Genomic DNA, 13,865 nt, shown 5'->3' on the forward strand with positions numbered 1-13,865 from the left:
CCTTCTACAGCTGGGTGCAGTGGCTCACGCCTGTAATCCCAGCGCTTTGGGAGGCTGAGGCGGGTGGATCACTTGAGGTCAGGAGTTTGAGACCAGCCTGGCCAACATGGTGAAACCCCATCTCTACCAAAAACACAGAAAATTAACCAGGCGTGGTGGCGGGTGCCTATAATCTCAGCTACTGTGGAGGCGGAGGCAGGAGAATCGCTTGAACCCGGGAGGTGGAGATTGCAGTGAGCCGAGATCGTGCCACTGCACTCGAGCCTGGGTGAGAGTGAGACTCTGTCTCAAAAATAAAAAAATAAAAATAAAAATAAAACCTTCTATAAATGCCATAAGATGCCCGCAAATGCCATCTCAAAATGCAGTTAGGCAGGGGAATTACCTGGTATGAGTTGTAACCTAGGCAGCTGGAAAAAAATATGTGTCCACCAGTTACCCTTGTGTTTGATGTTTCAATCTGTAGAACAGTAAGTGTGGTTTTCTTTCTGGGGTCTCCCCCATTATATGCACTCACTGGAGTAACCAGAGAAAAATGTTACCCTCCTGCTGGGAACTTTAACGTCAGAGGCTATGATACCCATCTTCATACCTAAAGTTTTAACATATAGCAAGTCCCCAACTACAAGCAGGTCTTGTGTCAAAAGTGTAGTTGTAGTTCATTGTTTGGAACCCAGAATGGATTTTCCCATGGGCGTGTTATGAATGGCAGCTGTATTCCAGGCAGCTGCGGAAGCCTTTTGAGCCCATTTATATACCTGAAGTGCAGTCCTGTGCAATTAGCAAGACAAGAACCAGCCATCATCCATCACAATGTTTTATGTGGTCTCCCAGCCTCCCCCCCGTCCCACTCTTAGCCGGCCCAGCCAGGCAGGGAAGGGGGTGTTAATGAGGCCTGCAGGTGCACAGATTTGCTCTCCACCTGCTGCATCTGCAGGGGTTAAGCAGGCTTTCCTCTCCTCTTCCCCCTCACCATTCCTCCTCTCCCTCTCCTCACCCCCAGTTTCCCTTTCCCTGTGCTGAAGGGGCTGGGCAGTGAAGTGAGGAAGGGCGGCTGGAGCTGTTGGGGGCTGAGGCCACATTGTGCAGGTCACATCAGAACCCCCTGGCGACTTGCTCCACTTGCAGATTCAAATGCAGCAGGTCTGGGGTGGGCTCTGAAATTCCAAATATCTAACAGGCTCCCAGGTAATGCCCATGCACAGGCCCACAGGACCCATCTGAGTAACAGGAGTCTCTAAACACCATGCGGGGAGGAGAGGCTGGTGAAGAGGGAAACCTCGAGTCACGACTGAAAGGCAGTGGAGGGTGAGAGCTGAGTTCTATTCTCTAGGCCTTAGGGAAGTCCCTTTTACACTGAGAACTTTTTGCCATGTGGGAAGAAGCAGGCAAACCCTGGATGCCATCAGGTGCTGGCACATCGCAGCCTCATCTCATCCAAGGCGGTCTTGGCCAGGGCATGTGGAGGTTCTACATGACATGGCATTAACCCTCAGGAGAGCAGGCACAGTAGAACCCGAGTGTCTCCTCCAAGCAACTGGGTGCAGCATTGCCCCATGCGACTGGGTGCAGCATTGCCCCGTGCGACTGGGTGCAGCATTGCCCCGTGCGACTGGGTGTAGCATTGCCCCGTGCGACTGGGTGCAGCATTGCTCCATGGGCATCATTTGTATGAGACACTCACTATTAAAGCACAGTAGGAAATGCTGAAATGGAAACGGAACGGGTCATCTGGGAGCCCCAGAATTTAGACCCTGGAGCAGTGTTTCAGGGCCTGAGGATCCGTCGGGGGGCCAGCGTCAGAGGCCCCAGCACACACAGGGCTTCTGATCCAGGAGGAGAGTGTGCGGTTTGAAGATCTTTCATCCCAACACAGCAAAGCGGTAAAGAACCAGTTTTCATCCTGTCTCCACCACTAACTAGCCGTGTGTCCTTGAGCTCATACCCTCATGCCTAAATGTCCTCTGTCCTCATCTGTAAAGTAAGGCTAAAATGAGTACCTACCTCATTAGGGTGCTGGGAAGCTCAATGAGATCTTTTCTGTAAAACCCTTAGACTGTCCATCAAGTGTCACAAAAGCAGTAGTAGGGGTGGCCGTGGCAGTATGGTAGGGGTGAAATGAGTAATTTGAGAGTATAGGCCTACTAAAGTCAAATTTCTGGTGTTGCAACTTATTACTAGGGTGACCCGGGGAAAGTGACTTAGCCTCTCCAAACCTCAGTTTCTTCGCTTGTGAAATGGAAATAATAAAAGTTCCTACCTCCTACATTATTGAGAGGATAAAATGAGGAAAGCATGCAGCACAGTGCCCGTCAACAAAGCAAGCTCTCAGTGCATACCAGTTACTGTTACTGAGGGAGACTGCAGTGACGACTGGCATCTGAACAGGAGTTTTCCAGCTATGCTCCGGGAGCTGTAGATTTCACAAAAATGTGTCTTGGGGGTGAGAAGGAGACCATTATTCACCCTGCCCACACCCGCTGCCCCTTCAACCTGATGGGCTTGTCTTTGTTGGGGTTCAGCATGAAGATTTTATTGAGAAGAAAAGGTTTGGAAGATCACTGTTTTGTAGTTCGGGTGTGTTGTGGGGCCACAGGGAAGATAAATGGTCTCAATTTTCAGGAAGTTGACATTTGCCTTTTCTATTTCATTTCCTTAAACAAAAATTGAAATATCAGATAACAAATTTAAAGAGATACATGCATATAAAACCTAAAGTTCTATGAGGCTGTACTGAGTGATAGAGTTCATTTGCGTCATCAGACGCTGTGGCCACTTTATAGCATTTGCTAATCTCTAACACTCGTTTTTCTCCCCCAGATGAGCACCATGCCAGGACTGCCCACCCGGCCCTGCTTTTATGACATAGATCTTGATACCGAAACAGAACAAGTTAAAGGCTTGTTCTAAGTGGACAAGGCTCTCACAGGACCCGATGCAGGTAGGCTGATGTGCTTCAACCTTTTCTCTCTTTGTTTTTTTCCAGTTCGAATCCTTTTTTTGTCATACTTGTTTTTCTGATACCACAGAAGTGATCTGATAAATCCTTTCGTTCCTTGGTTACTCAAATTCCTACCAAATGACTTTCCATGACTGGAGTTCACTCCTGGGTGTGGATGTGAGTTGGACGCTCAGATGCTCAGTACACAGCCCTTAGTGTACCTGTGCGTGAGTCCAGTGATAGCCAAATTATGTCATCCCTGAATATAGATATGTTTAGAGCATCTCTGACCGTAACAGAACTCTGTAAACTCATTATTCTTTTCCAGGATTAAAACCAGCATCTGTTGTAATTTTAAAAGAGTAACTTCCTACCTTCCTGCCACGTATCTCTTGGTACAGAGTTAGAATCCTGTGAAAGAGGAATCTTGGTGTATCCGTTTCCTGGGGCTGCCATGACAAAGTATCACAAACTGGGTGGCTTAAAACAGGCTTAAAACAGGAAAGTCTGAAACAGTTCTGGAGGCTAGAAGTCCAAAGTCAAGGTGTCAGCCAGGCCATACGCCCCCCTCCCCGCACCCGATACTCTGGGGGAATCCTTACTGGCCTCTTCCTAGCATCCGGTGGTGGCTGTCACAACCTGGCATTCCCACCTTGCAGCTGCGTCACGCCCGTCTCAGCCTCTGTGGTCCCACCGCCTTCTCCCTGTGTCTGTCTCACATGCTGTTCACCCTTGTAAGGACCCCAGTCCTATTGGATTGGGTAGGGCCCACCCTAAGAACCTCCTTTTAATTTGATTACTCTGCAAAGACCCTCCTTCCAAATCAGAACACTCGACCGTGGCACAACAGGTGTGTTCGGCTCTCATGTCCCTGGACAGACACACAGCAATAGGACAGACCATTTCACTAGAGGGCCCCATGGGTCCCAGGAAGGACAGGGCAGCAGAAAGTAGGCCACTTGATGGCTTCGGGTCTGCACAGTCTCAGGTTGGGCTTTGACTTTGAGCTGTCTTAGGCAGCCCAGACCTGGGAACTCTCCGTCTTATTCATGTCCACCCCACAGCACTGCAGCCATACCTGCTGGCTTCTGTCCTGACTCCCCACTGGGAAGAAAAATGACCACAGTGCTAAACCTCCTCCCTGGGGGACAACTTCTAATCAGAAGTTTGAAAGACTGAGGGCTGCTTCTCCTACCCCAGGGATCAAACATGTCCTCACCATATTCTAAAGACACATTCCTTCCCCGCAAGCACCCCGTCTCCTTCTCCCCACTGACTCCTGTTCCTGAGCCGAGAACCTCTCCCTCTTGCCAGCATATTCTCACCCTTTGCAGATGAGCTTCCATGACTTAAAGACCCTCTTCTTCAACCACCTCTGAGTTACAGCTCCAAGCCAGGCATCCAGGATTCTCATTTCATTTGTTTCACTACCAGTAGTCCACCTGAGGACTTGTTGTTGTTGTTGCTTTTTGAGACAGAGTCTTGCTGTGTCACCCAGGCTGGAGTTCAGCGGTGTGATCCCGGCTCACTGCAACCTCTGCCTCCCAGGTTCAAGCGATTCTCTTGCCTCGCCCTCCCCAGTAACTGGGATTACAGGTGTGTGCCACCACACCCTGCTAATTTTTGTATTCTATTTATTTTTTATTTTATTTTATTTTATTTTATTTTTTGAGACAGAGTCTCACTCTGTCACCAAGGCTGGAGTATAGCGGCACCATGTCAGCTCACTGCCACCTCTGTCTCCTGGGTTCGAGCAATTCTGCCTCAGCCTCCCAAGCAGTTGGGATTACAGGCACCCACCAGCACACCCAGCTAGTTTTTATATTTTTAGTAGAGAAGGGGTTTCACCATGTTGGCCAGGCTGGTCTCAAACTCCTGACCTCAGGTGATCCACCCACCTCGGCCTCCCAAAGTGCTGGGATTACAGGCGGGAGCCACCGTGCCCGGCCTAATAGAGATGGGGTTTCACCATGTTGGCCAGGCTGGTCTCAAACTCCTGACCTCAAGTGAGCCACCTCGTCTGGCCAAGTTTTTTTGTTAAGCCTTTGTTGCTAAAACACTAAAGACCTAGGCTATAGTGAGAAAGATAAGGGACCCATAAATGAAATTACATTAAAACAAGGTGTGAAATCGTTTGTTTTGGGTTGTGGATGTTGTTTGGGTAGTGTTTGTATGTGGTTTTTGCTGAGAAGCGGGAGCTGTGTTAAGTTGGAGCCATAACTGCATCTTTTATCTTTGTTATTTCAGGAAAAAAAAACTCTAGAAAATGAAGTAAGGGAGACTAGTTTAACAAAGAAACCCATAAACTCAAGCATTGATAAAATGTTGTTTGTCTTTTGGTGTGAGTTTGTGTGTAGCGAATGTCTTGCATTCCCCAGTAAGGCCGTGGGGAAATATTGCTATGTCCCCAATTGCTAGTTAGCCTAGCAATACCAACTAATCTCTCTTTTTATGTCAGGAACCCATTATGTTACATTTCTGCTGTTTGTCATTTTTCTCCAGAATAAGTGTGTTCAATTCTCCTATCTGTCTTGGACAGTATTTTTCCAGCTTTTTGGTGAGTTTTCACATGCTCTCCAAGTAGGTCACGTAAGTCCAGTTATACCTTAATCATTGTAGTTAGGACTCAGGTAATGCGAAGGGACACATCCTTAGCTTTACTGATGCATACCTTAAATCCTTTATTACCTACTCCCTAACAAGAGTCCCTCCAGATCTTATAGACGGGGCCTGCGGGGCAGGACAGGGGCCTGTGGTAATTACCTCCGATGCACTGGGCATTGTGCTAAGCACTTTGCAGGGGGGGTCACAGCACCTCTGCAGCCAAGTGTTGTCCCATAAGGCCACAAGGCTTCAAGAGGACCAAGCCTACCCCTTGGTCACTGAGGGGTGGCCCTGGTCTGCAAGGCTACAGAGCTGCCTTGCCACCCTGTGGCACTGCCTCTCGTTTCGTAGCTGGCACACGTCATTTTGCCAGCCTCATCACATGTCATGCTGGCATCAACCCAGGGAGGTGGGTAGTGTTTTTGTTTAAGAGCTGCAAGAACTCTGCCCAGAGCAGTCGACAACCTGCTCAAGTTGTGCAGCTAGTAACTACAAAAGCCAAGACTCAACTCCCATCTGTTGACTCTCAATATTACCCCAACCTTTATGCCCCAAACCGAAAGATGCCCTTTTCATTTCAGTCACGGGCAAAATGAACTTTGGCCCATTCCAAAAGATGATATCAGCTATTTGAACAGACAGGTATTTGAGGATAATGGGGTAATTTTTTTTTTAATAAGTAAAGATGATTGTTTGGGTATTAAAAGCTATGATTTTGTCATAACTCTTTTTAGTCCAAGTATAATAGAGCCAGCTCTTTCCTAATTCTCTAATGGAATGGCATTTCCACCCCCTACCCACCCCCCAATCCAAGGCCTCCTTCTTCTTTGTGAATTGCTAAATACTGTTCTAGGCTAAGTGGGCAGTGGTTCAAAACCCATCGTTTGACCCTGCTGGAACAATCAAAAACAGATCCAGTGTCCTAAGATAAAACCACCATACAAAGCAAATGTTCCCTCTCGGTGGCTCCTCAGTAATGACCCAGCAAGCATTGTCTGTTTCCTGTGCCTCTCACTGTAGCCATCAGGGACCACTTCTACTAATAATCAGAGGTCTGTGGCTGTTCAAAATGCATAAGATAAAAATGTTAAAGCTCGGACAAACGTGGGCATCCGAAAGGAAATGTCTGGCTTGCTGACTTTGCTCCCTCAGGGATCACACCGTAGATGACATGCATACCCAGGTACTGAGCAGCACACTCATTATTCCCCCAGGAAAGTGTTGAAGGCGCCTCCCACTCGGGAAGAAGATTGCACTTGGTTGATGACAACTTTCTGTCCTTCCCTTCCTCACCTTTCTAGCCTGTTTCACCTCCTAGGAAACCGTGTGAAACCAAAGGTGAACGTTATATGCCAAAAAAGCACCAGAATTTGAGCTCTCCTTGCTCCCTCTTCCCAAGATTTCTCTGTAGTCCCTTCACTATTGTTAGAATAAGGGCATGACTCATTCTTTTGGATGTAACTAAATAGAACTAATTAAAATAAGTTGTTTGTCCCAGTGAAATTGATCCGGCTGTTGAGTCTTTTGTTTAAAGATTATTGGAACGAAGGATTTGATATTTTTTCCCCCTATTCTGTTTTCTCATTCCGAAACTTTATCATATTTCTGAACTTTGGCAAGATTCATTCAAATGAACACACGATAAAGTCTGGCAAATTTCCTAAAGAATTCAGGGACTCCCTTCTTTATTCCGCTCTGAAAAGTTATGTTGAGTACGGAATCAGATTTACTCCAGTCCTGCTATAAATGTTTGTTATTTACAAAAGAATTGCTTTTTCTTGAATTACACATGCAGAAATAAGTTTAGGAAAGAAACTCATTTCTTTCCTAAACTGGCTTATGGCATCAACAGACAAATGGTTAAAGAGAATGTGGTATGTATAGACAGTGGAATACTATTTAGCCATTAAAAAGAATGAAATAATGTCATTTACAGAAGCGTGGATGGAAGTGGAGGTTATTATGAGAAATAAACTGGGCACAGAAAGACAAATGCTGCATGTTCTCACTCTCATGTGGAAGCGAAAAAGCTTAGCCTCATAGACAGAATAAATGGTAGATGCCAGAGGCTGGGAAGGATGGGTGGCTGGGAGGAGGGTATGAAGAGAGGTTGGTTTTGGGTACAAACATACAGTTAGACAGAAGAAATACGCTCTAATGTTTGATCGCAATCTAGGATGACTATACTCAGCAACAATATTTTGTATACTTCAAAGTAACAGGAAGACAGTACTTGAAATGATACCAACATACAGTAATGATAAATATTCAAGATAATGGACACCCCAGTTACCCTGACTTGATCACTACACATTCTAGGCATGTAATAAACACTCCCATATACCCCATAAGAATATAAAATATTAGGCTGGGTGTGGTGGCTCATGCCCGTAATCCCAGCAATTTGGGAGGCCAAGGTGGGTGGATCACTTGAGCCCAGGAGTTTGAGACCAGCCTGGGAAACATGGCGAAACCCTGTCTCTACTAAAAATAGAAAAATTAGCCAGGCATGGTGGTGCACACCTGTAATCTCAGCTACTCGGGAGACTGAGGCAGGAGAATCGCTTGAACCCAGGAGGTGGAGGCTGCAGTGAGCTGAGATCATGCCACTGCACTCTAGCCTGGGTGACAGAGCAAGACTCGGTCTCAAAAATGTATATAATGTATCAATACAAGGGAAACATGGGCAGAAATTTTCAATGATATTTAATAACCATAAATTAATCTTGAGTTGGGTTGCTGCCTGCCAGCCCTTCTGTGAACATGATTTGTTCAGTCGCAAGTCACAAACCACAGGGTTACAAAGTGCCCTGGGAGGGCGCCTGAGCTCTGTGGTTTTAGTCTTGAAACTTTATCTTTTCACAGAGCAATTCCAAAATTGCTCATCACCATTGTGTTCCGAGAAAAGAGGTGCCAATGTATCACCCTGAGCCATCCAAGGAGTGCTGTGTGCCCTCTTCCTTTCCGCTTCCAGGCGGGGGCCAAGTAGGATGGAAGCTCCAGCTTTATACTTAAATAATCCTCATCAACATCTAAAAGATAGTGATAATTAAATCTCTCCTATGTTGCTAAATTAAATCTCTCCTATCTAACTAAAATGGAATGTTTTAAAGCTTAGGTAACAATTGTGAAATTCTTAATTCCCCTTAAAAACATTTTTTTCTTAGCACATTTTGATTTCTTATTCCCATGCCAAAATAGAATGTTTTGTATATGGTATCTTCCAAAATATTTTCCCACTGAGTTAACTTCTGAAATTGCTTCTTCCAATGATAAGCAATAAACAACAGATTCGTTTTTACATTCTCACCTTAGCTATTGCATCTCTGATTGTTTTCATCTGTAATGAGACTTTCTATACTTTGGCCAGTCCTTCTGTTTTTCTTAAAATGTGGGACCACAGGCCAGGCACGGTAATCCTGTAATCACATCTGTAATCCTAGCAATTTGGGAGGCCGAGGCAGGTGGATCACCTGAGGTCAGGAGTTCAAGACCAGCCTGGCCAACATGGCGAAACCCCATCTCTACTAAAAATACAAAAATTAGTCGGGCATGGTGGCAGGTACCTGTAATCCCAGCTACTTGGGAAGCTGAACCCCAAGAATTGCTTGAACCCAGGAGGTGAAGGTTGCAGTGAGCTGATATTGCGTCGCTCCATTCCAACGAGGGCGACAGACCAAGACTCCATTTCAAAAAAAAATAAAGTCAGACCACAAACTCTAAGCCCCTTTAGACACATAATCACAGGATACAAATGTAATGTGGCTAATCAGCTGGTCTTCCACCACCCATCTCCGGAGCATGGAAGGCCTTGTCCAGCCTTGCCTTGCCAAGCAAAGGGTGATCTCTACCCTAGCACGCCTGCTGTCCCCAGAGTCATTGACCCTCAGGTCAAGGGATACCAGAGCCACTACAGTGAGGCTGGCCGTGTCTCTGAAATATTTTCTTTTTGTTCATCTTTGTTGTGCTTATAATACTCCTGTTTTCTGTTTATTCCCGTCACTTGAATCAGATGTTAGGGGAGTATTTGAAGCTCCTCGTTCCCTCTCTTCATCAATATCTTCTGTCTAGAAACTAATCAAGCACCCTATCTGGCTCCAAACCGCTCAGTTATCTCTGGGAGGCCAACTCACAGGATTTCAGCAGAGTTGCACTTTCTTGGCCTAAAAGATAAGTCCTTCCATGTATAAATTCAGATTAAAGGCAACATATTGCATTTACATTTTAGAGGGGTGAACACATTTTTTTCTGGGACTTAAGTGTTGTTTTGTTTCTTTGTTTTTGTTTTTGCTTTTGTTTTTAATGTCGTTTGATTTATTTCTCTTTCTAAGAGATTATAGGATTCAAGAATGGCAACGAATCTTAATAGCCTTTGAGAGAAAGCAGCAAAACTTTAGTACTAATTTCCAGGACCATGAACTTCCATGCTGTCCTAAATGGTATTTTTCAGACATTGCTTTCTGTGCCTACTCTATAAAACCCAAAATCCAAGGTAACAGGATTCCTTATCTAAAATCCTAAACAAGGCTGGGCATGGTGTTCACACCTGTAATCCCAGCACTTTGGGAGGCCGAGGCAGGTGAATCACTTGAGCCCAGGAGTTCAAGACCAGCCTGGCCAACATGGTGAAACCTCGTCTTTACTAAAAATACAAAAATTAGCTGGGCATAGTGGTGTACACTTGTAATCCCAGCTACTCAGGAGGCTGTGGCAGGAGGATTGCTTGAACCCAGGAGATGGAGCTTGCAGTGAGCCAAGATCTCGCCACTACACTCCAGCCTGGGTGACAAAGTGAGACTCTGTCTCAAAAAATTAAAAAAATAAAAATAAAAATAAAAAAAATCCTAAATATTCTCATTCCACAGGATCCTACAAACTTGGAAGTTCTGGGAATTCTGCCAGTATCCCCAAGTAAATCTCTTGGGAAGTTTAGAATGCTGCATGGCGTAGCTGTGCCTGCCCTTCCAGAGTGGTGCAGACTGATTCTCCACGTCTGCTAAGTCAAATATTCCAAACACAGATCAGCCTTATCTAGTGAACAGAACCATCGCTCTGCTCTTGAATTTTCTTTTGGCCTCAAACTTTAGAGCTATAACGTGTTAACGGTTTAACACCAGAGGAGAAAGCTATTCTTAAACTACTCAAACATGGTTCTTTTTCTATTTTTCAGACTCCTGAAACAGACTACTCTTTGCCTTTTTGCTGCAGTTGGAGAAGAAACTGAATTTGAAAAATGTCTGTTATGCAATGCTGGAGACACAGTGAAATAGGCCAAAGATTTCTTCTTGGTTCAAGATAAATTCTGTTCGCAGCGGAGTGTGGCATTCAGCAAAAGGACCTCCACCAAGACTGAAAGAAACTAATTTATTTCTGTTTCTGTAGAGTTTACATTATTTCTACTGCTTACACTTTAGAATGTTTATTTTATGGGGACTAAGGGATTAAAAGAGTGTGAACTAAAAGGTAACATTTTACACTCTCAAGTTTTCTACTTTGTCTTTGAACTGAAAATAAACATGGATCTAGAAAAGCAACCAGCAAGTTTTCAGTGCCAGATAAAACTCTCTGCCCTCTAGAGGTAACTCCTCATGGGAGGCAGCTGGGAGTGTTACCTGACACCGATTTCCTAGAAAACTGGGAAGGCAACCAAGCTTTTTAAACGTGACAAGAAAAGCAATAACACGCATCGAGAAATAGCTAATCAATCGGGAAATCTGACTGTCAGGGATCTCTTGTAATATCTCTTGGAATGAAGTGCACTGTGTATCCAATGCTATTTTCCAGCGCCAGTGAAGTTGCTATTTCTTACCTAAAACAAATGGGTTTATGCTAGTTTCTTCCACCAAGGAATGAGTCTCAATGGCCATTAAACTTTCTAAGGCCCACAGGGCTAGAAAAAGTCGCTCTTAAAGGTCAGGTGTTTGGAAAATGTTTTTCCTTTTGCCCAACCCTTAATTAATGGTAGAGAATGTTCTGTGGCCTATTCCCCTCACTGGGAGTTCCTGACCCTTCTTTGTTTTCCAATTTTTCCTACAATAATATAAAATTACGTAAAAGTTAAAACAAAACCAAGGATTCAGGAAGAAACAAGCAGTGATTGTCCTCTAGGCAGCCTAAAGAAAATAGTCACCATAAATATCTTAGATGTCCTCCAGGCATATCCTGCAGGATCTTTCCTGCGTCCTCTTGTCCTACACCCTCCAGTGACCCTGCTCAGCCATTGCTCAGCCCATAATGCATCTTTATGCACAATTTGTCCCAAAACACTGTTTAGGAACTCAAAAGCCTCCCACTCAAAAGCTGTCCGTCCCAAGAATAATTTCATTTGGCAATTCTGAAGTGTCCTTCCCCATCCCTGCCCTTTATTTGGGAGTACACCTCTCCAAATATACAGTAAAACACCAGTTAACTGTATATTTGGAGAGGTATATTCCCAAATCAACGGTGTACCCCTCTCCCTTTACAGTAAATTTGTAAACCTTTTATAATCTTCAAATAGATGTATACATTGAAAACCCTATATATTCCACTCAGAAACCTGTCTTTTTTTTTTTTTTTTTAAAGATTGGGGGCTCACTCTGTTGCTCAGGTGGAGTGCAGTGGTGCAATCATGACCCACTACAGCCTCAACCTCCCAGGCTCAGCCTCCAGAGAAGCTGGGACTACAGGCACGCACCACCCCACCCAGCTAATTTTTGTATTTTGGTAGAGACAGGGTTTCACCATGTTACCCAGGCTGGTCTCAAGGTCCGGGGCTCAAGCGACCTGCCCACCTCAGCCTCCCAAAGTGCTGGGATTAGAGGCGTGAGCCACCATGCCTAGCCGTGAATTGATTTTTAAGCAGTTGCCTTCTGCTACTCATGTTTTTATTCTTTTCCTCTGCACTGAAAAGTTAATTTTCTATTTTTGAAAACATTTTTTTTTTTTAATATTTTAGGAATCTCCATTCAAAAAGCTTTAGCCTGGGGACTCCTTTCCTTACCTACTTTTACCAGACAACTCATCAACTCAAAAAGTAAATAAGCATCCTGCATTCCAGTGCGGGAGAGTTTTCCACTGCTCACTTTGGAAGGACTATCATCCAGGTGCTGCTGGAAACCGCAAACTGTTTCCCATTGTGTAGGCTCATTCAAAGTCCTCTGGGTGTCGTAACTCGGGCTCTGATGAATTTGTTTTTGCTCATTCGCTACCCTACTGATGGTAGCGTGTATTTGACTCCCACTGAGTGATATGCAGTCTCCATTACGAGGAAAGGTTAATTAATGGGCTTGTGAACTCCCGATGACTTAGGGCATTCACAGAGAAAAAGAAGTATTATTATGGGGAGTATTGGGAGGAGCCAGTTATCAACCATCTCTTCTGAGGCCACAGCATGAGAAAAGAAAAATCACATAACCTTTGGCGTGGTGGGTTTCAGTTAGAAATCTTCCCAAGAAGAGTGGATACTGATTTCTTTCTGCCTTTAATTGAAATGTAAAAAACTAATAGGCCAGAGATGGTGAGTGGCTCCAACTACCCACTGTGGTGCACAAATGTGTGATCATGCCCCCGTCTGCTTGAGGACTGGCAGTAGTGACATCTGCCAAGGTGAGGTCCCAGACCAGAAGAATCATCTGTGAAAGCTGCCCAAAGAACACACTATAGGGATTAACTGAGGAAGAGATGCATAGGGACTTGGGAAAACAGCAGCAAGGCAATGAGCCAACCCACTCATTCAGAATTCTTTTTTTTTTTTTTTTTTTTTTTTTTTTTTTGTCTTTTTTTTGTTGAGACAGAGTCTTGCTCTGTCGCCCAGGCTGGAATGCAGTGGTATGATCTCGGCTCACTGCAACCTCCACCTCCCAGGTTCAAATGATTCTCCTGCCTCAGCCTCCCAAGTACCTGGGATTACAGGCATGCACCACCATGCCCAGCTAATTTGCATTTTTAGTAGAGACAGGGTTTCGCCATGTTGGCCAGACTGGTCTCAAACTTCTGGCCTCAAGCCATCTACCCACCTCCGCCTCCCAAAGTGCTGGGATTACAGGCGTGAGCCACCACTCTGGGCCTCATTAATATTCTTTTTATTCCCCTATTGTCAGGGTTATTTTGTTTGTTTTAACTAGAGTGTGTATGTTTAATACACTTAAAGCTATAAGGAGTATTTTTCACAATAGATATTTAAAGAGAATCCTAGTTCCCTCCCATCTGATGGTAGCCAGGGTTTGTTTAGTTTGTTTGTGTAACTAGAATGTGCCCAGCCTGTTTTTATCATAATTTACCTTCTATATTCCCAGAAAATCCACATACATGTATTTGTACATTGCTTTTTCATAAATGT

General features: G+C 44.7%; 1 protein-coding gene across 19 annotated transcripts in view; it reads left to right on the top strand.

Moving 5' to 3' along the window:
* The window catches only part of MTHFD1L (methylenetetrahydrofolate dehydrogenase (NADP+ dependent) 1 like), a 232,212-nt gene extending 221,203 nt beyond the window's left edge, over positions 1–11,009 (top strand). For all 19 annotated transcript variants that reach the window (XR_012433541.1, XM_005552135.5, XM_005552137.5 and 16 more), the window contains 2 exons: positions 2,821–2,941; positions 10,716–11,009. Coding sequence is in view for 18 of the 19 variants with exons in the window: in XM_005552135.5 (XP_005552192.3) it covers positions 2,821–2,910 (90 nt within the window). In the remaining variant the exon portion in view is untranslated. The remainder of the gene's footprint in view (positions 1–2,820; positions 2,942–10,715) is intronic.
* The last annotated feature ends 2,856 nt before the right edge of the window (positions 11,010–13,865 follow it).

The sequence above is a fragment of the Macaca fascicularis genome, chromosome 4 (genome assembly GCF_037993035.2).
Source record: "Macaca fascicularis isolate 582-1 chromosome 4, T2T-MFA8v1.1".
NCBI classification, from domain to species: domain Eukaryota; kingdom Metazoa; phylum Chordata; class Mammalia; order Primates; family Cercopithecidae; genus Macaca; species Macaca fascicularis.